The sequence below is a fragment of the Protopterus annectens genome, chromosome 2.part0, assembly GCF_019279795.1.
Source record: "Protopterus annectens isolate FY-2018-M chromosome 2.part0, PAN1.0, whole genome shotgun sequence".
NCBI lineage: Eukaryota > Metazoa > Chordata > Ceratodontiformes > Protopteridae > Protopterus > Protopterus annectens.
The window spans coordinates 988,258,693-988,279,885 of NC_056728.1; the positions used below are offsets into that span (position 1 = coordinate 988,258,693).

General features: G+C 38.4%; 1 protein-coding gene across 8 annotated transcripts in view; it reads left to right on the top strand.

Moving 5' to 3' along the window:
- The window catches only part of MPDZ (multiple PDZ domain crumbs cell polarity complex component), a 3,829,210-nt gene that overhangs the window by 3,314,388 nt on the left and 493,629 nt on the right, over window positions 1-21,193 (top strand). For all 8 annotated transcript variants that reach the window (XM_044061234.1, XM_044061239.1, XM_044061240.1 and 5 more), the window contains one exon: window positions 7,594-7,739. In XM_044061234.1, the coding sequence (XP_043917169.1) occupies window positions 7,594-7,739 (146 nt within the window). The remainder of the gene's footprint in view (window positions 1-7,593; window positions 7,740-21,193) is intronic.

Sequence of the window (21,193 nt, forward strand, 5' to 3'; positions counted from 1 at the left end):
GACTTGCAGTTATCGTTAACTTCAGAAGCTAGTCTAAGTTTGTGGTTTGCTTTAATAGTTGTACTAGTATTTTTCAGTTCCCAGGTGATACTTTTATACTACCCTTGTTATGAGGAGATTTGGATCTGCCATATAATTGAAGTGTATTCATTTTCAATTTGTTCTAAAGTTTATTTGTGTTGGTGGACCAGCATGGTGCTTGTTTTTAAATTTCCCACTGTATTTTGCATTGGTTAGGACTTCTGATTCTATACATTTGTCTAAATGGGCATGTAACTACTTTTTGAGTTTGACTGGAGTGTGAGCATCAATGCTGATGCTATCATAAGTGACTTTTGAGATCTTGTCATGAAATTGTACAAGGTTTGCCCATTGGAAGTTTTTAAATTAAGAGATGTTGGTCTCAGGGGCTTTGGAGATTTTGCATGCAAGTGCCACAAGTTTGTTGTCCAAGTTAACTGGGAAGGAGACACCAGGGAAATTACTTACTCATTTGTGCTCCCTGATATAAGTTTATTAAGGCCTTTACATTTTCCTTCTTTTCTGTGGTATTTTCTTTTCTAGAAGGTTTGGTTTTTTAGCATGTTTATTTTTAAACACCTTTATTAAGTTTTCACTTAGGATTATGTACACATACATTAATAGAAAGCAAAACCATATTAACATTTCATATTCACACATTGTACATTGCATGAATGTTTTTTCCTTCTTTTTAACGATTGGTCATTATTGACATTACATAAATGGCTCAATTTCTGCCTTCCCTTAAAACTCATTCTTCCTATTAAACATTTTTCTGGTTGTATTGTTGATAACATTTCTATTTATTTTATGTAATTTGCTCCTTTTCTTTTCTAAAGATCCCCTTCTGTTTTTTTAATCTCCTTTACAATATTCAGAGTTTCAGTTGCAGTTAATTTAGATTTTGATTTCTATTTTCTAGCCATTCCTTTTTTTGGCAGAAAATAACATTAAACGTTAGTAAGACTTTACTATGACTAGGCAATTCAGATCCCATGTCATAGCTAAAAAGAATCATTTTCTTAGTTACACCCATTTCCTCCCCCAACATGTCTCACAGAGTACTCTGTAGGGAATTTTAAAATCTGCCAACTCATTACATTCCCAGTAACGCCTCTGTTTTACATCACATCTCCAGCATTTGCTGTACACCTCAGGAGAAGTTCTCTGAAGTCTGCTTGGGGTATAAAGAATCTATGCAAACAGTTCCAAGCAAGTCATAATCCTTCTGGACTTTGTTTCATACTTGGAAGCAGTCCATGTCTTTCCCTTGTTCCTGTGTAAATTGCCTTTCTGGACTGTCTTCTCAATCTTTTCTCACCTCCTCTGATTGATTCTTATGGCTATCATGCAGTATTTTATATGCCCTACTAATTATTCATATTTCAGTAGCAGTGTCATTTCTAGACTTGACTAAAAGCTCTACCAAAGCTGGTCTTTCACTTAGCATTCCCTGTCCCTTTGCCTTTTCCTGTACTCCGATATTAATCCGTAGTAAGGAGGGCAGTCTCTAAACTGCAGTGCTAACTTCTGCTCAGAATCAATCCACTCTGTTGCATGTTATCTATTGCCCTACTTACAGTAATCCCTGTTACCAAAGTCTGCTTTCTCCATTCCTTTGTTGGCTTAGTTAGAATATTTTTTGCATCTTTAAGAAAATGATATTTTGTATGGTTGTTCTTATTCTCCATAACGATCTGCATCCAAAATCCTATTCCATCTTTCTTCAACTATTCCCTTGTTTCATCATTATCCCTTTCTACTTTGATTTATATCCGTCTGTGTAACTCAAAAAGTATCCATTTAAATTGGGTAATCCTAAATCACCTTGCTATGTAGGAAGATCAGCTTAATCCCACTTAACTCATGCCCTCTTCTCCTTCCAAATAAATTCTTTCAACTCTTTATTGATGGTCATCATCTTATTTTACAGTTGATAAAAATATGCCTGACCTGTATATAAAACGAAAGAGGCTAAAAATATTTTCAGTGCTTGCATCTTATTATCGCTATCCATAATCAAGAGTTTCCAGTTACTTATTTTTTTATTGCCTTTATTCTCTTCCCATTTAACCATAGCTGACATAACAGATTTTTTTTAATCTATACACCTAAATAATTCTTATCATATCCCAATGAATATAACATTTTTTGTGGATACATAGTTTTCTCTATAGCATTTGTTTTATCTTCATGAATTTTATATCCCCAAAAGACGAAGTGTTTCACAGCAGAAGAAAAAGTCTTGGAACACTGAACTATGCTTTTCTAGATTTATCAAGTACAACATATCATCTGCAAATAAACTTAACCTTTCTTGATTACCATGCCAGGTATAACTTTGAATTTGTGAGTCTCTTATTTTCTTTGTCAATGGCAAATGGCAAATCTGATAAGAAAAGGGAAAGAGGACAGCCCTGGCGGTTGGCTTCATAACTTGTTTGTTGAAATTGGAGTTTATATCTGACTGTGTGTATGTTTTGTTTGGACGAGTCCCTTGAAAATTAGCCATATTTACCATAAGGACTACAAGGTAGGTACTGGGGTAGCGTTGTCGCCTCACAATAAGACGTTGTCCTGTTCGATTCTCATCTAGAGCATCTTCTGTGTGGAGACGTGCGTGAATGGGTGTACCTTCATTGAAAGTTGTGCGTCAGGGCTGGCAACTCAGCAAGTAAAAATCTACTGCCAATCATTAGCGGACTGGAGTTCCACTATGGCGACCCTTAACCGGGAAAAGCCGAAAGACACAACAACCATAAGGACTACAAGGTGCTGTTTGATGTCACTGATCAGCTAATCTCTATTTTTTGCTGAGTGTATAGCCGTTCTGACATGCCTTAGATTATTTGCTGTACATTTTTCATCTGGTAAAACTTTGTGTCCCCTTTTAGTATTTGGTTCCATGTAACTTAGTAAATGCATCACTTATGTTAGTTTTTCAAATATTTTGCTCAGGTCGTTGTGAAGAGTATGTTAAGGTACTCATAGGATTCATACATTTAACCTTCTGGGTTTATTCTCAAGATTGTGTCTTTTTTCCCGGCTTCCCTTAAACAGGCTTGTAAATATGCTTTTTTTCAGTCAAAGCTTGTTTAGGTTTTGTTAGCTTTTGAGCAGTAGTCATCATCTGTACTTCAGCATCTGACATTTTTATGGTATTTTAGAGCATAACCTTGGCATGCTTATGCCTGTTATACTGCCAGAGAGTTTTTTTTTTTTTTTAAGTAAAACAAATTTCTCTTCTGAGAATGCTTCTTTGAACTTTTCTAGTTGCGCTAGAAGAATTTTTTTACCTGTGATGCCTTTTTACAGCGTTTTCGTCTGTGTGAGACTTTTATTTACTTTGAAGATATTTGTCACTCAGGAGTAGTGAGATTATGCTGCTGGGCAGACCTTCCTCCAAGTATTCGCCATCTTAATGCAAACCACACACACACTAGAAAGGCCAAGTGAGTCTGAAACTCTTTGCAAACTCGGACACTTTATTAAAAACAAAGAAAACAGGAATAAATTCTCTAGCTCCTCAACTGTTACAAGCCTATACAGAGTATATCTTTCTCCTTCCCCAAAATTCCTTCAATACAGAAGTTCTTCCCAATTAACCAATAAAACAATTAAAATATTTAAAGTCATTTCACAAAAAACATTTCCAGTTACATTCTTTATTTAAACCTCTTGAAAAAATGTATTAAATTTTAAAGTAAATATAGATTCCTTTCTTCTCAATCTGTATTTGATATCTTCTAAAATTGTATAGTCATTGTTAACTTGTTCCAAAACTGTTACTTGCACCCCTGCTGAATCCCCATTATGATAACTATGAAAATGTGCTGCCACAGGGCGAAGTTGTTTATTCTTTTTGATGTCTCTAACATGTTCCTTAAGTCTTGTGAAAAAGCTTCTTTTACTTTCTCCTGTGTAAAATGTTCCCCAAGGAAACTAAAGCCTATATATTATCCTTATACTATCACAGTTGAAAACTCCCTGTTCCTCATTTTTTTACCACTGATGTCAAGGAAGTTTCGAGCTACGTATTGGCATCCTGTACACCTTCCACAGGGATAATTGCCCTTTAATACTACTTCATCACATCTTCCATCTGGGGCATCCTGAATTTCCCATGCACCCAAATGACTTTGATAGTCATGTTCATTCCAGACTCTTTTACAGCTGCCTTCTTGATATCCGCGTTTATCACAAAATGTTTTATTCATGTAGTCCTCATTACCGACCCTGGGCAAACGTGGAAATCCACCATATTACTTATTTTCTCCCTCAGTGGATGACGATCCGCTGTCTGCCAAAGTTTAGGAATGCTGTTGGGATCTAGTTGCTTTCTGTTTCTCTTCAAATCTGACTTGATGACATTTCATCCTTTGATTGGTGGACAAAATCAATGCTTACTTGTGTTCATAATCTCGTAAGTCTCGAGTCAGTTTAGTTTTTTTCCTCTCCAGCAGTTCCTTCTCATAGGATACAAGTTTCTCATTAACACCCAGTAAAAACTGCTCCAAAATGTCACTGTTGGTTTTATTCAGAATATTGCTACACACCTTTTTTGTTTCCTCCTTCAGTTTCTGTCTTTTTATTATATCCTTTTCAACTAGGATATTTGTCCATTCCACACTGCACTTGTATGCTGCCACTATCCATCATTCATAAAACATTTTATCCTCCTCTGAATTTAAATCTTAGGGTGGTGGTGTTCATAACCCCCACGGGTGTAATATTAAGCTATTGGTACCTCTAGAGACTTTGCAAGTTCAAGAACATTGAAGTCTCTTTAAAAATTAATTTCTCAGCATGATCAAGCAGTACTTGAATCTCTGGAAGAACAGATAATTCTGAGTTCTTGTCAGTGGGTGAAAACGAGTTGGAATGTCGTTTTTGTCTGCCCTCCTCCCATTTGTGCAGAATACCTGGAACTGCTTCACTACATCCTGTTAATACATTTTCTTGATTGCTTGTTGTTGCCACCATACCAGCTCCATCCCCTGACTGGACCGAGAAGTTTTCAGTAGTTCTCTGTGAGGAATCCATTGCCATTTCACAGAACAAATGCGGCAAAACCGAAAACGACTTGCTGGCCATTTCTAAATTAATCAAACCACTGCAGATAAAATATCAGTGCAAACCACACACACTAGAAAGGCCAAGTGAATCTGAAACTCTCTGCAACCTTGGACACTTTATTAAAATAAAAAAAGGAATAAATTCTCTAGCACCTCTGCTGTTACAAGCCTTTACAGAGTGTATCTTTCTCCTTTCCCAAAATTCCTTAAATACAAAAGTTCTCCCTAATTAACCAATTAAACAGTAAAACAATTAAAATATTTAAAGTTATTTCACAAAAAATATTTCTAGCTACATTCTTTATTTAAACACCATGGAATAAGTACATTACATTTTTAAATAAATATAGATTCCTTTCTTCTCAGTCTGTATTTGATATCTTCTGAAAATGTATAAACATTGTTGACTTGTTCCAAAACTGTTGCTTGCAACCCTGCTGGATCCCCATTATGAAAACTATGAATGAAAATGTGCTGCTACAAGCTAAGTTGTTTATTCTTTTTGATGTCTCTAACATGTTCCTTAAGCCTTGTAGAAAAGCTTCTTTTACTTTCTCCTCTGTAAAAGTTTCCACAACACTTAAGCCCATGTATTATCCATATATTATCCCAACACTATCAAAGTTGAAAACTCCCTGTTCCTGAAATTTTTTTCCATTAATGTCAGGGAAGCTTCTAGCTACGTATTGGCATACTGTACAATTTCCACATGGATAAGTGCCCTTTAATACTACTTCGTCACATCTTCCTATCTGGGGCATCCTGAATTTCCCATGCACCCAAAAATCCTTGATACTTCTCCCTCTTTTCAAGGAGAATCTCAATTTTATATTATTTAAAAAGTCCACATCCTTTTTTACAAAACCCCCAAAATATTTTACCATACTCACTAACTTGTATGAAAATAAAGTATATTTTGGAACAAAATACAAACAATCCTGAACATTCCTTTTATCACCTGTATTGTAACTACTACTTCTTCTATTGTAATAAAGCCTATTATTTTTCCTCTCCATTTTATGAAACCTTCCTCATACCTTTTCCCTGTTGTGCCCTCTATTCACCATCTTAGTTGATGTTCAGTAGGGCCATCTGTAGTAGGTACTCTCATGTTGTCTTCCTTGTGTTTTCAGACAATATGCACCCTGTCAGGGATCATGGATTTATAGCACTAAATTTTGTCTCTTTTATTTTGGAGATGTGTCTCAACCATGATCTGTGTGGTCAGAACTGGGGAGCTTGGGGCTGGGTAAGCTGTCTTAGTCTGTTACAGGAACACAACAGCAAGGCTATCATGAAGCAACTGTTACCCATTTAAGGGGACCTCTCAGTTATTGTGATGAGTACTCAAGTTGCCAGATTATCTAAAGTATTATTAAATGGAAATTATGATACGCTGCATCCTGGATGCCTAATTGAATAATTTTTAAGACTGGGTCCAGAACATGGTTGAATATGAGCTGCCAGTCACAATCCTTCTTGCGGTGTTTTGCCATTTATTTATTGTTTTCTTCCTAAATTTGCAAATTTGGATTGATTTTAATAATTGCTAGCCTTTTTTTTTTTTTTTGCTTCGTTTACACTTTCCTAAGTCATTCCTCACCCCTCTGTATTCCACTCATTGTCTTCCCTTATTCAAGGAAGGAGTGATCTGATAAATCCTACTTGACCCTGTGGATGGACCCTCCCATTCCACGGGGTGAATAACCTCATTGTCTGTAGACCCTTACCATTTCATTAATGAGAAGCACGAGTCGAAGAGTAGGCATCAATTACATGGCCTAGGGATATTTATAGGAAAGGAAATCCTAACTGAGTAGAGCAAGAAGAATGGCACAAACATCCTTTCCTTGTCATGTCACTCATGCTCTTCACTAGTATGTGTGTTACATGTGTGCCCTCACTCCATCTCCAGCTTGACACATCCTTGACTGAAAGCAGATCCTACCCTCCCTCCAGTATAGGCACATCCATTGTATCTGTACTGTCAGGCTTCCAAGTTGCTACTCGTTTCCATATCTGCCTGGGTCATATTCAGGACCACATCTATCTGTATAACTAGTGTGTGTGTGTCTTTTGGCTTTTCCTGGTTAAGGGTCGCCACAGCGGAACTCTGGTCCGCTAATGATTGGCAATTAATTTTTACGTTCCGGCTTGCCAGGCCTGACGCACAACCTTCAACGAAGGTCTGCCCATTCACGCATGTCTCCACACAGAAGATGCTGTAGCTGAGAATCGAACCGGAGAGCGTCTTACTGTGAGGTGACAACTGTGTAACTAGTGCAGGCCTGAATTTACTTTTTGCTAGATGTTCAGTCTCTCTAGTATTGATGTCATGGTTTACTCATGGCATATTTCTTTTAAGCATTACTAGGATTAGCATGTTTTTCTTGTCTTGTCTAGTTAATACATTTGTATTCCCAGTGAGTTGCTGCTTACTTTCTTAGCACTGTGTACCAGTTTATTTCTAAAGCTTTATCTGATTCTTTGTTTTTAGCTCCAAGCAGATCTTCAACTCCAGCTACTTTAGCTTCTGACCCAGCTACTTGTCCCATCATCCCAGGCTGTGAAACTGTTATTGAAATTGCTAAGGGGCGCACTGGCCTTGGATTGAGTATTGTTGGAGGAGCAGACACATTACTGGTAAGTTGTCTTGATGTGCATCATTTTGTTTATTAAGCAGCAGTGTACTTCTTCCCTGTGTTAGATAACAAATTGAGTATACCTGATAATTTTCATGACCTCCACGTGCAAAAACATGAGCATGATCTGAAATAGGCAGTATGCTCTCTGTTCATAAATGATCTTCATGTAGCTATTCCTCAATCCACCTGCATACAGTATGCTGATGATTCTACTATCATCTGTTCTGCAAAATCTCTCCCTGAGCTGAAATCTCTAAGCCAAACTGTCTTCTCCATAGTAGAAACATGGTTCCAAAACCGGTGCTTACTCTTGAATGCCAAAAAAACCAAATTACTTCTGATTACTCCTAACAACAAGACCCCTCCCATACACTTCTCCATCCTAGCTAGTAATGGAACCCTTATATCACCTGAACTGACCTGTAAGTTGTTAGGAGTTACAATAGACAATAAACTCACTTTTGACAATCATATTAATAACACCATTAAGTCCGTTAACAGAAAATTAGGCTCCTTGTATAGGATAAGACCCTTCCTCACCCCAAAAGCAAGAACTACCGTTGCCCACTCTCATTTACTCTCTACCCTCCTCTATGCTTCTCCCATTTACACCAATTTAAAGCAAAAGAATCTCAACAAACTTACCAAAGCCTACAACAGTATTGCAAGGTTTGTAACTGGTAAGCCCTATAGAACCCATCACTGCATTAACCTACATCAGCTAGACTGGCTTGAACTGCAAAATGCTCTGCTACTCTCTCAACTAACAACTGCTCACAAAATCTTCTACCTACCTAACAACACACCTACACTAAACAATCTTATAACACCCTATAATAATCTTCATTCCCTACGCTCCTCTAATAAACTCCTAGCTTATATACCCAAATCTAACAACTTGGCTGGTGACTCCTTGTTCTCCACCACCACAGGTAAGCAATGGAACATGCTGCCACCCAACCTAACCTCTATTTCCTCCTTTCCCCTCTTCAAACTTAATCTCAAAAATCACCTAAAACTTCAATGGTTATGCCCTTGCTGTAACCCTGACTAATATTCTACTATCAGCCTGTAATCTCACTTCTCTCTCTTCCTGTACATTACTACTCTGCCAACAAATGTTATGTAAATGTTATCTTCCTCATTTTTATCCCGATGGTTTACTGTACAATGTTACGTTAATTCCTCCCTAATGTATGTGGCATTGCCTCTTATTGCTTTGTTTTTTTCTATATTATTATTAAGTATGTGGAGCTTTTCTCCCCGGGCCTCTACTGAAAATGGAAATATCTCCAGCTAGACTAGCCCGGTCAACAAATGTAAAATAATAAATAAATAAAATAAAAATAAATGATTGATGTAATCATGTGGTCTTCATTATGAATTTTGTGTAGACTGTCATAGTTCCCTGAAAAAAATATAAAAGCTGTATTTATCGTCTGATTACTATTCAAATGTTATTGAACTAAGCTGCCTCTCCATACTTTCTTTAAATTTAGTAAGTAAAATATTACCTAACTAACATTCTCCCCCAGCGGTGAGGTCTGTGATGGGAGTGACGGATGCGTTTAAGGTGGAGGTGGGGTTACATCAAGGATCAGCTCTGAGCCCTTTCTTATTTGCACTGGTGATGGACAGGTTGACAGACGAGATCAGACAGGAGTCCCCATGGACTGTGATGTTTGCAGATGATATTGTGATCTGTAGTGAGAGTAGGGAACAGGTGGAGGAGACCCTGGAGAGATAGAGATATGCTCTAGAGAGAAGAGGAATGAAGGTCAGCAGGACTAAGACAGAATATATGTCTGTGAATGAGAGGGAGGCTAGAGGAATGGTGAGGATGCAAGGAGTAGAGGTGGCAAAGGTGGATGAGTTTAAATACTTGGGGTCAGTAGTTCAGAGTAACGGTGAGTGTGGAAGAGAGGTGAAGAAGAGAGTACAGGCAGGATGGAGTGGGTGGAGAAGAGTGTCAGGAGTGATTTGTGACAGACGAGTACCTGTAAGACTGAAAGGGAAGGTCTACAAGAGGGTAGTGAGACCAGCTATGTTATATGGGTTGGAGACAGTGGCACTGACAAAAAGGCAGGAGATTGAGCTGGATGTGGCAGCATTAAAGATGTTAAGATTTGCACTGGGTGTGACGAGGGCGGACAGGATTAGGAATAAGTATATTAGAGGGTCAGCCCAGGTTGGAAGGTTTGGAGACAAAGCCAGAGAGGCACGATTACGTTGGTTTGGACATGTGCTGAGGAGGGATGCTGAGTATATTGGGAAAAAGATGCTAAGGATGAAGCTACCAGGTAACAGGAAAAGAGGAAGGCCTAAGATAAGGTTTATGGATGTGGTGAGAGAGGACATGCAGGTGGTTGGTGTGACAGAGCAAGATGCAGAGGACAGGAAGAAATGGAAACAGATGATCTGCTGTGGCGACCCCTAACGGGAACAGCCAAAAGAAGAAGAAGAAGAACATACTCCCCCAACAAGCTGACACAAAACTAGTGTACCCTTCCTGAAAGACACCCAAGGTACATGATGGCACAATTGGGTTACACAGCTAAGCTTTTAAAGGCCCTGGTGGTTGCTAGCCTCGTCTGCATCAGTGAACCTATAAGTGCATAGAAGTACTGTGAAGCTTACTAGAAAATAAACACTTTGTATTGAGTGGCACAAACAGCAAGTTGCTTAACCAGTAGATGCCAGTCTGCTTTGCTTCAGTAGCAGTCTTGAGTTCAGTTGCAAGAGTTTTCTGAGCTCTGCCGTACACCTGTTTCCTTTCATTTGCAGATGTATTTACAGTAATTGCAGACTCTACTGTGTGCTGTTATAACTTCATTTGAAAATCCTACCTATTTGCCTTTCTCCTCTTTGGCACTAAGGCAGTTCTGCTGCAAGCTGCAGTTATAAATGGCTCCCAATAAAAGTAACATTTCATGAATAGAAAGAAAACAAAATTCCTAAAGGAATGGTGGAATCAAGCATTAAATACAGACTAATGATTTTATCCTTGTTGTACCCTGGTGACCTTAAAGGTTATGGTATCAAGCTGTTGGAGCAATAATGGCTCAGGAAACCTTCCTGATACAAGCCAAAGAACTCAGTCAGGTGGTGTGGCATTAGCTGCCACTTCGAGGGGTAGCCCCTTGTTTAGCTCCCTTGATGATCTTGTACCTCCTAGGCAGGGTGTCAAAAGTTGTTGAAACCACTTAGAAGCCTCCAAGTTATCAAGACATCTGCAAAATTGTATCAGTTATACATCTAGATGATGTAGTATCCCTTGTTTCTGCATGTAATCAGGTGTTTCTGACAAGTTTCTTATGTTTGATCAGTTTGCATTGATCAAAAACACTGCTTGATCTCAACAGATTGAGAAAGCAGTTGTCTAATTTTCACTTAAGTAAACTTTTGCTGGTTGGCAAGCCCCTTGCACCCCCACCCACCTTGCATGTACTAACTTCACAGTTGTACAACAGTGTATAAAGTTGAAGCTTTATGTTCAAGTGCACAGTAGTGTCATGCATGCAGTGACCGTGCCCACTGTAAGCACCCAGACAATGGGACAGCCACCTGTGTTGAGGACATGACATCCAGAACAACTTCTCTGTGTTTAACTTTGTGATACCCGTTTTGAGCTGTCTCATGTACTTGCTTCTATAGACTGTTTCTGTCCACCACCACCTTATGGAGAACTGGATTGTGACCCATCACAGGATTGTCAAGCATTTCGTTAATGATATTGCACATTTTTCTCCTCTTTTCAAACCCTATTCCCCTTCTTTGAGAGTTAAATTTTAAAAAGCATTACACCTTAATTAGTTGAGCCTGCTAGTTTCATCAATTTGAATTTCAGCTTTTGGGGGAAACAGTTCTAGATGGTTATCACTTTTGCTTACAGATCTTGGAGCTTTAATCCTGTATTTGTAGGGAGGCATATTTGATCTCCTGCAGTGACTCAGTACATCTTAGGAATTAACCATGTTTCCTTCATAAAGTTGTATCAGAAATATCCTTAAACATGATTTTATCTCCCATGTTTTTTTTTTAACAGCAGAAACCAGGAAGCAAATACATCTTGATGTCTTAGGCATACATTGCTAGTTCATTCTGTACCTGAAGGGTGTCCATAAATTCCAGAAGGAAGAACAGTTGTCCTTTACTCCAGGGGTTGGGGGAGGGTGACTGATAGTTGATAAGCAGATCCAAATGGATTGTTAAGTGCGTCATCTTTTTGCAGTTTTGTGTTGAGTCACCATTGGAAAAAATGCTGATTTCCATGGGCACTGTTCCAGGTGAGTAGCTGTTTTCAGTACTTTCTGTAACATGTATGCTTTGTGTATGTTTGTGCTGTGGTTACGTGGCTATGATTTCACACCTTCAGCATGCATTATTGCTTAGACTTGGCTCCAGGAGTTGGCCTCCTTTGATACTGTAGCATTTTAGAACTTGTTTTTCTGAGTCTTTGCCTGTTTTGCTTCCCAGTTGTGGGAGGAGGGGGATAACATTGCTTGCCATTCCTCCCAGTAGTACACTTAAAAAGGAGGCCCCAGTATCCAATATAATCGATGCACTGACTGTGTCATTTTTTTTCTGTGAAGGGTCTTCCACAGTGGATCTTCCTAACCATTGTCTTTTCCCCCTATGTCTGGATTGCCTTTCCACCCAGCAACTGCTGTTGTTGTTTCTTTTGAGCTGATAAAGTATAGATCTGTAGTAAGACGTGACACCATTTGTAGTGTAGGTTCACTTTTGAAATGCTGGAATGTTCTCTGTTAGTGAATGGGGACAGATTTTAGTGGGTACTAGAGTTGTTCTCCTACTGCAACAATTACTGATGGCATGAAGTGTGCTGTCATTGGTGTATACTTACTAGGGCAGTATCTTCAAAGTAAAAACAGCCAAACTGAAGAGAGGGGGAACAGGAAAGGATATTTCAGTCATACATGTACATGGAAACATTCTACAGTGATCATATTTTATATTTATGCTATGTATCTTAGTAATACATATTTTCTTAAAATTGAGGTGAAAAGAACGGTGAAGGAACATTAGAAGAATGAGAGAGAGAGTGATTTGGTATTTAAGACAATAACACAGGCATAGATGAAAAAAGGCAATAAAGGAAAATAGTGACTGTGGGGACCAAGATAACGACTGAACAGTCATGCAGTGCGAAAAGCTTGTAGAAAAAGATGAGTGAATGAGGATGCAAAGAAAAGTATGTTTATGGATCTTGTGGCTACGGAAATGGATGTAGATGATGTTTGCAGCACTGGTAGCAGGAAAGAGTATGAAACTGATAATTAAGAGTGAGAAATTGATAATGGTAGTTAAAGAAGAGCTTTAAAGCATGTATAGGTAGTAACAAGAAAGATGTTTTATGAGGCAGTAGTAGTAAGGGGAGTTGAGATTAGAGCATCTTTTGGCAAACATTACCCATGTCACTTTGTGTACACTATTAATTTTAAAGGAGGTGAGGTTATAGGCTAAAACTGGGGTGTGGAATTACACTGGGGATTATTGTAAAACGGAGGCTACAGAAATGCAGAACATTGGAGACTGTAATGTAATACAGGGGTAGAAGAACTCCGAACTTTGGGGGAACATCAGAAGAAGCATATACAAAAGAATGGAGACAGAGAGAGAGTTAGGGCACATGAAATGCCGTAGTGAATAAGTAGACTTGTGACTTGCAGGAGAGCTGATGGCATTCAAAGAAAAGAAAGGACATATAAGAAAATGGAGAACGTAAGGAAATGAAAAAGAAAGTAAGTAGGAAGGTAAAGGTAGCATAAACAAGAGTGAAGTGACTCAGCAAAGGGAGTGAAGGGAGGAAACAGACTTTTTAGGTGCAAAGTGGTGAAATAAAGAGGTCAGAAAATGGTATAATTTAAATAAAAAGATGACAAGGAAGTACATGATTGTGAAAGTGGAGCGAGAACAGTTTGATTCTTAACATTTTTGTTATTATTCATCGGAATGAGAGAGGGAAGAATTTGGGAAATGGAAGGAAAGATGGGCAAGCAGAGGGAAAGACAGAAAAGAGAAGAAATGAATAGAAAAGGGTGTAGGAAGTACTCCAGCACTTGTTGGTGATAAAGCCCAGGGACTAAATGGGTATGTCACACAGTTTGTTTAGATGGCTTATAAGGGAGCTAACAGAGGTACTCTCAAGTATTTTCAACAGCACACTAATAAAAGTTAAGATCTCCCTATGACTATATGTGCCACAGTAGTTATATTATGTAGAAGAGGGGGGAAATCCCAAAATGCAGACTTGCAACCATGGCCTCTTTTGTTGACATTCATAGAACAGGTTCTCGTGTAAAAACTAGTGAGTTACCTTGAGAACAGCAGTTGACCTGGAATCATTGTAAGATGATCATGCCAGACAAATGTGATACAGTGATAAGGTAGACAGGGTGAAACCAGTGGACATTATGTGATGGGATTTCCGTGAGGTGTTTGAATGTGCAGTTTTTAAGTAGCTGGTAGAAATACTGAGTGGAATAAGGATAAGGAATACTATTACAAAATGTTCAGTGAAGTAATAGGGTTAGCAGTGGTACAAAACAGGAACCAGTGCTGTTTCATATATTTGTGTTTGATGTAGCACTGTGCATTGAGAACAGCTTTGATTTCTTTATTGATGGTTCCAGAATCAAGACTACAGTATGAGATTGGTTTAGTGAGTGAATTAATGAAGTCAGAGGCTTAAGTAGAAAGGTGGCAGCAAAACTTCAACACAGAAAAGTGTAGAGTACTGCCGTTAGATAGTAACATCATAAATGGCATGATGGCTTACTGGCTGCAGGGACTCCAGCTGTACTGTTGATTAATCATATCACAATTACTTGAGGTGGTATTTGCTACTGCCTGCCCAATGTAGAAGTATATGTTTTTGTTTAATGTGCATTGATTTGTAAGGCCTCCAAGCTTGCAGCATCAAGGAGAAATAGCAGAACAGGGTTTTGTTTATGCTTTAGTGGTTGCTTGTTCTCTGAAGTGCACTAACCTTGTTAGGAGAATAATAAATTAAAGAGGATTAAAATGGAAAAGTCCCTATTTGGGAGTTGGAGACCTTACCCTCTGCAGAAAAAACACATTTTATGTGTTTCGTATCTTGGTGGCTTAGTTACTGTACAGTCTAGTGTGGGTTTTTACAGGGATTTCTGTACTGAGGTTGTGAGTTTTAGGCAGTTTTACCTGACAGTCATTTTCTAATGCATGTTGTTTTGAGCAGATTCACATAGAAAAGACATATTTATTGTCATGATGGGGGACCTCTAGGGACAGAACAAATGAACAGAAAGCCAAGATCAGTAGGTTAGAGACTCACTTCAAAAGGGATATGTTAATGTGAAAGGGAGATAGCGCTACGGCTTAGTGGAGCACTGGTAAAGCAACATGTAGATTCAGGTGTACAGTTCTGAAACCTATACAGAGAAATTATTTGAAACTGGAGAAAAGATGCCAGAAGAAAGCAGCACTGATGGTGGAAAGGATGGAGCAGAAGTCATAGGAGATGGTAGAAGGTGAAGGGAGAAGCTGACATGGATCCACAAAGTCATAAGATGACAGTGTAAAATTAGAGAGTTAACATGAAAAAGTAGGAGTGGGGTAATGTGTTTAAGAAGAAGGCAAGCTCTGTAGATCAAAGGAGTAACCTTCATCCATGCTGTAAAAAAGTAACAACTGACGAGAGAGACCGGGTGGAAAGGAAAGGAAGTTTGCACTGAATGGGCACCTGCAGGGTGTGAGATTCAACACTTGGGCAGGTCAGGAGGATGCCGGGTCTTCTGCTGGCAAGTAATCTGAGTGTATAATTTCACATTTTACCTAAAAAGTGTTACACTTTGAGAGACTACATTTGCATGCATATCTCTACATTACAGGCAAAGGAATCCAGACATGGAAAAAGTAAGAAGACAAAGAGCCACAACAGGATAGAGCAATGAATATCCAAATTAAGGGGAAACCAGTGGAACAGGAAGCAATTGGTCAGGTGCCATATGAGGATATTTTGGAGTCTTCCACAAGAAACCAGTATAAATGTTCACTTGAAGCTAGACAGCAAGGGAAGGAAGGAGAAACTGTGGAAACTCTGCTGCAGTCAATGTTGAGGAGTGATAGGCCAGTGAGTTCCCATATGACAGAGCAACAGATAGCACAGGATGAAATTGAAGAGAATGTGTCACAGGAAGATGCTATAGAACTTTCTACAGAATGCACGCAGGAAATGGAAAACAAAAAGTGTGCCCTCAGTTTAGAAGGAAATGAGCTAAGAGAAGGGTTGTTTGATTTAATAGACATAGATATATTAAGATCAATGAAAGAAATAGACTGCAGAAGGGTCAGTAAAACCCAAAAAGTCAGATAATTAGGACTGTCCATAGAGATCCATGCAATATAACAGAAGTAAGGAGGATATATTACTGTGCAGCTAAATTAATAACTGATAAAGTTGTACTACAAGAACGAACACAGGGTAGTGAGGGAAAGGAAGGGGAGAAATCATATACCATCATGGAAGTATCGAATAGAGAAAACTATAAAGCAATTAAGACAAGAAGCTGTTAGAAGAATGTAGAAGAGGGAACAAATCAACAAAAATGCTTAGAAAGATAGGTGTAATGAAAGCAATGTGCAGTATTAGAACAGACCAGGATCTGTCATGCACTACTGCAGATAATAAACTAAAAATCTCAGCACAGGTGGAAAAACTTAGAAGATATGCAGATCAATGTAAAGGAAAAGTACAAAATAAGCAATTTATTGATGACCCAAAAAAGTTTTTTGAGAATTGCGAACCAAGGTAAAAGGAATTGAAAGACTGCCAAAAAATGAAGAAATAGATACATTTTGTAGAAGTATCTGTGAAGATCCTCTGGAACATAACAAAGATGCTAAATAGATAGAAGAAGTAAAAGAAAGAATAAGAAGTTTAAAGGTACAGAGAAATGAGGTGAAGTAACAGCCAGAGAGATTGAAACAAAGTTAGGAAAAGCCTCTAACTGGAAAATCCCAGGCCCACAGTATCTAACTTTTGGTTAAAAGTATTAACATCTTTGCACAAAGATTTAGCCGTAAGAATTATTTATATGCACACCCTGAACAGACACCAACCTGGCTAACAACAGGAAAAACAATGCTCCTACTTAAGAGTAAAGATGTGAGCTACCCTAAAAATTATAGACCAGTAGCTTGCCTTCCAACGACGTATAAACTATACATGGGAATTGATGCTGATCATTTGTTGTTAAATAAAGTCGTAGTGGAGAACTGTAAAAAGGGGAAGAATCTAAGTATGGCATGGATTGACTACAAAAAAAATCATTTGATAGTATCCCACATTCATGGATAAGAGTGCTTAAAATGTATAAGATACACCCTACTCTGATCGACTACATTACAGTGACTATGAAACAGTGGCAGACCACTTTACAGTTAAGCCATGATAAACGACAAATTATTATCTCAGGGATAAGAATTCAAAGGAGGATATTCCAGAGTGACTCTGTCACCGCTGCTATTCTGTCTTGCCCTTAACCTATTAAGCTGTCTACTTAACAGCTTAGGCCATGGCTATAATTTGGCTCCTAGAAAACAACAAAGTGTAAAGACTTCTCATCTTCTTTTTGTCGATGATTTAAAGGTATGTAGCTCATCAGATGATGAACTGAAAGCACAACTGCAAGTTTTCAAAACTTTTTCAGATGATATAAGAATGTCATTTGGTCTTGATAAATGTGCAAAAGAAACCTTTAAAGCAGGAAAACTGCAGCTCCAGGAAAACAGTTTGGGACAAGAATGTGATATAAAATAACTTGAGCAAGAGGGAGTGTATAAATATTTGGGAATTGATGAAGGATCAACAGTAAAACATGAACAATGTGAATAAAACTTACTTAGTAAGGAATACTTTAAAAGAATTAAATTAAATGAAAACAGCATTGACATCTAGGAGCAAATTCCAAGCTATAAACCAATTTGCTCTTCTTGTCCTAACTTACAGTTTTGGAGTGCGTGACTGGCCCCAAAACGTGTTGGATAGATTAAATAATAAAACAAGAAGGATGCTTCACGCTCACCGAATGATCTATAAAAATCGGTGCATACTAAGCTTGTATATTCCCCATTCTGAAGGAGGGATGGGCCTCCTTGAAACTGATTACATGTATAGATCTGCAGTAGTGGGACTCCGTACATATCTGCTGACTCACAAGACCCAAACTTAGTGAAAGTTTTTGAAACATGAGGAAAATAAATCTAAGATGACTTCTGTGCTTAATCTAGCAGAAGCATATCGATGTCAAGCAGGAATGGAAATCAAACCAGAAATAGATAAAAATCAGGCAGCAGCTGAATGTGCCAAAAAAAAAAAAAGAAAGAGTATAAGGTGAAGGACCAGATGAGAAGGCAAGAAATGTAGAAAATGTGTACATATAGTTGCAAGTATAGAAATCTTCTGGAAGAATCTCATGTTGATCAGGAACGAATGCAGGAATGGTTAAGGAGAGGTGAATTCAAACCAAGAGATGAAAGATTAATAATGACAGCCCAAGATAGTGGACTGTGTTCACGTCGATTTACAGAGTCCCTTGAACATGTGAGAGAAACAGACAAATGTAGGTTTTGTCAAATCGAATTGGAAACAGTTGCACACCTCATTGCTGGTTGTGACATACTAATGGCAGAAGGACTGTATACTGAAAGGTATAATAATGTGGCAAGATTTTTGCACTGGGAATTGTGAAAACATTATGGTATTGAAGTGGCTGAAAAACACTGGAAACATGAGCCACAAAGCATCATAGAAAATGATGACATTTACATCACACGGGATCACTCATCAAAAGATAGATGCTAGAAAAATGGATATAGTCATCCATGAAAAGAAGACAAAAGTAGCATTGATCATTGAAATGCTCACACCCAGTCACTACAGTGCCTTGCAGAGAGAGAGATAAAGTCCTAAAATATCAGGATTTGCAGGCAGAAATGAGAGCAATGTGGAAGAAAGATACCCAGACAGTCTGAATAGTAGTAGGAGCAATGCTTCTTATAAAAAAGAATCTACAGTCATATTTAGATACATTTCCAGTACATGTAACTCCATACGAACTGCAGAAGGAATCATTACTGGGCACATTGCGGGTGCTGCAAAGAGAACTTCTGGCTGACATCAAAGATTGAAACAATACTAATTTCATAAACTTTAATCATAAGGACTGTATACTGAAAGGTATAATAAAGTGGCAAGATTTTTGGACTGGGGATTGTGTGAACATTATGATATTGAAGTGGCTGAAAAATACTGGAAACATGAGCCAAAAGCATCATAGAAAATGATGACATTTACAACACACGGGATCACCCATTACCAACAGTTCAAAAGACAGATGCTAGAAAAATGGATATAGTCATCCATGAAAAGAAGACAAAAGTAGCATTGATCATTGAAATCGCCACACCCAGTGACTACAGTGTCTTGCATACAGAGAGAGAGAGAGAGAAAGTCATAAAATATCAGGATTTGCAGGCAGAAATGAGAGCAATGTGGAAGACAGATACCCAGACAGTCCGAATAGTAGTAGGAGCAATGTGTCTTACAAAAAAGAATCTACAGTTGTATTTAGATACGTTTCCAATACATGGAACTCCATACGAACTGCAGGAGTCATTACTGGGCACAATGTGGGTGCTGCGAATAGAACTTCTGGCTGACATCAAAGATTGAAACAATACTAATTTCATGAACTTTAATCGTACTTTGACTTAGGAATGGGGTCCATTCCCATCATGGTATTAGAAACCCAAAAGATTTAGAGAAATTAAAGAAAGGAGATAACTGGTATACTGAGATTTATCATCCTGCATTTATCATCGTCACTGATTTCCAACATGATAAACTTCCATGACTAAATTGTGGAATTTGTTAAAGACTGACCTGAACACCACTTTGAGAATGGTGATATAAAATGCTATCTGAGGGAAGGATAGCTGCTTATACTGGAGCAGCTTATCATGAGAGCTTCTTTGGGAGAGAAGACGCATTGTTTTCCTTGCTTTTGAGCTCTGAAAGTAAGTTATTCTTTTTAAGAAAAACACGTTGTGCCAAAAGAGCTGAGGTCATGAAATGAAGGGCAAAGTGAAGGAAATGAGGATGGATCATGATGTGGTAGCAACCTTGACAAGTGTATAAGACAGTAAAGAAATGGCAAGTACTAAAGAGTTATTATGGAAGGTATGTGCATAGCAGGTGCAGTCTGAGATTTATAGGACTGCTTAAAGATGTAGAGTGACAGAACACAGTGTGCAGATGTTCCAGAGGAGTTACTGAATATCCTGGGCTAAAATGTACACTATTGTATAGTATTGGGGCATTCATGGACAAGGAAGGGGAAAGCCTGAGGAATCTCTAAGTACATAGTATGCTAATTCCTGTGTTTCTGAGAAAATACTTTATTTGCAAGAGGCTGAAGAAAGTGGCATCTAATGATAGCAGAAGAGAGTGTACATTGTGTTAGATCTTTCCAGACGTCTGTACCAGAAAGAAAAAAGTTATTTGTAATAGCAACTGCAAAAGGATGAAGCTCTGACTAGTTTGCATACACTGATATATTGATGGAGCAGATGAATAACAACTCAAGCTGAAGTTTTCTAGCAGTACATTAAAGACTGTTGTAAGACAGAAGACTTGTTAAAAGTAGTAAAAGAACTATTACTTGTAAGACTGTGCCTGCATCTGTTAACTAATGATGTTTTTTTTATTCCTGACAAAAAGAAAGGAGAGAGAAGTGGTATGACATAGTGTAGGAGGAGTCCATGTATTTCCAGGTGGCTTGCTGGAGGAAGGCATCTTGATGCTATGAGAGTTCAGAAGAGTCCAAAGGTCTGAAGAACAGAGGACCAGTAGGATGGAATGTGAATGCATGAGTCCTTTCTGGGCTGTGAATGCTGGAGTTGAAATGCATGACTGAGATAAAGTACTGGGTAAAATTGGGAAAGCCATCTGGCTACCTGATGCAACTTTTGTTTTGTGAAGAAAGTGCAAGTGGAGGAAGACTTGGAAGAAAAGGGGTTCTATAGATGTGATGCCCTTTGCTCATTTGCTGAAACTGATGACCACCGGTTAAGCAGATACCTTTTGTGAGAAACAATTTGATTTTGCTGGACCTCACTTCAAACTGATCACAGATGATTTTAAAAATTGTTCAGAGTGCACCTGTGTTAACTTGTAACAGCCGATGTTCTCTATTAGCTCTTTGCTGCAGTAGTCCTTACATATAGGGTGTAGCAGCAGAAACAAATCAACCAGAATCCCCAGGATTGGGGTGTAACTTTCTCTATGGCACAAGATGCAAGTGAAATGAGTTTGCAGAAAGACAGGTGATGCAGGCGTAGAATCCAGTTAACTGATAATTTGGGTTAGGGGTTGGCATAATAGTTAAGGTG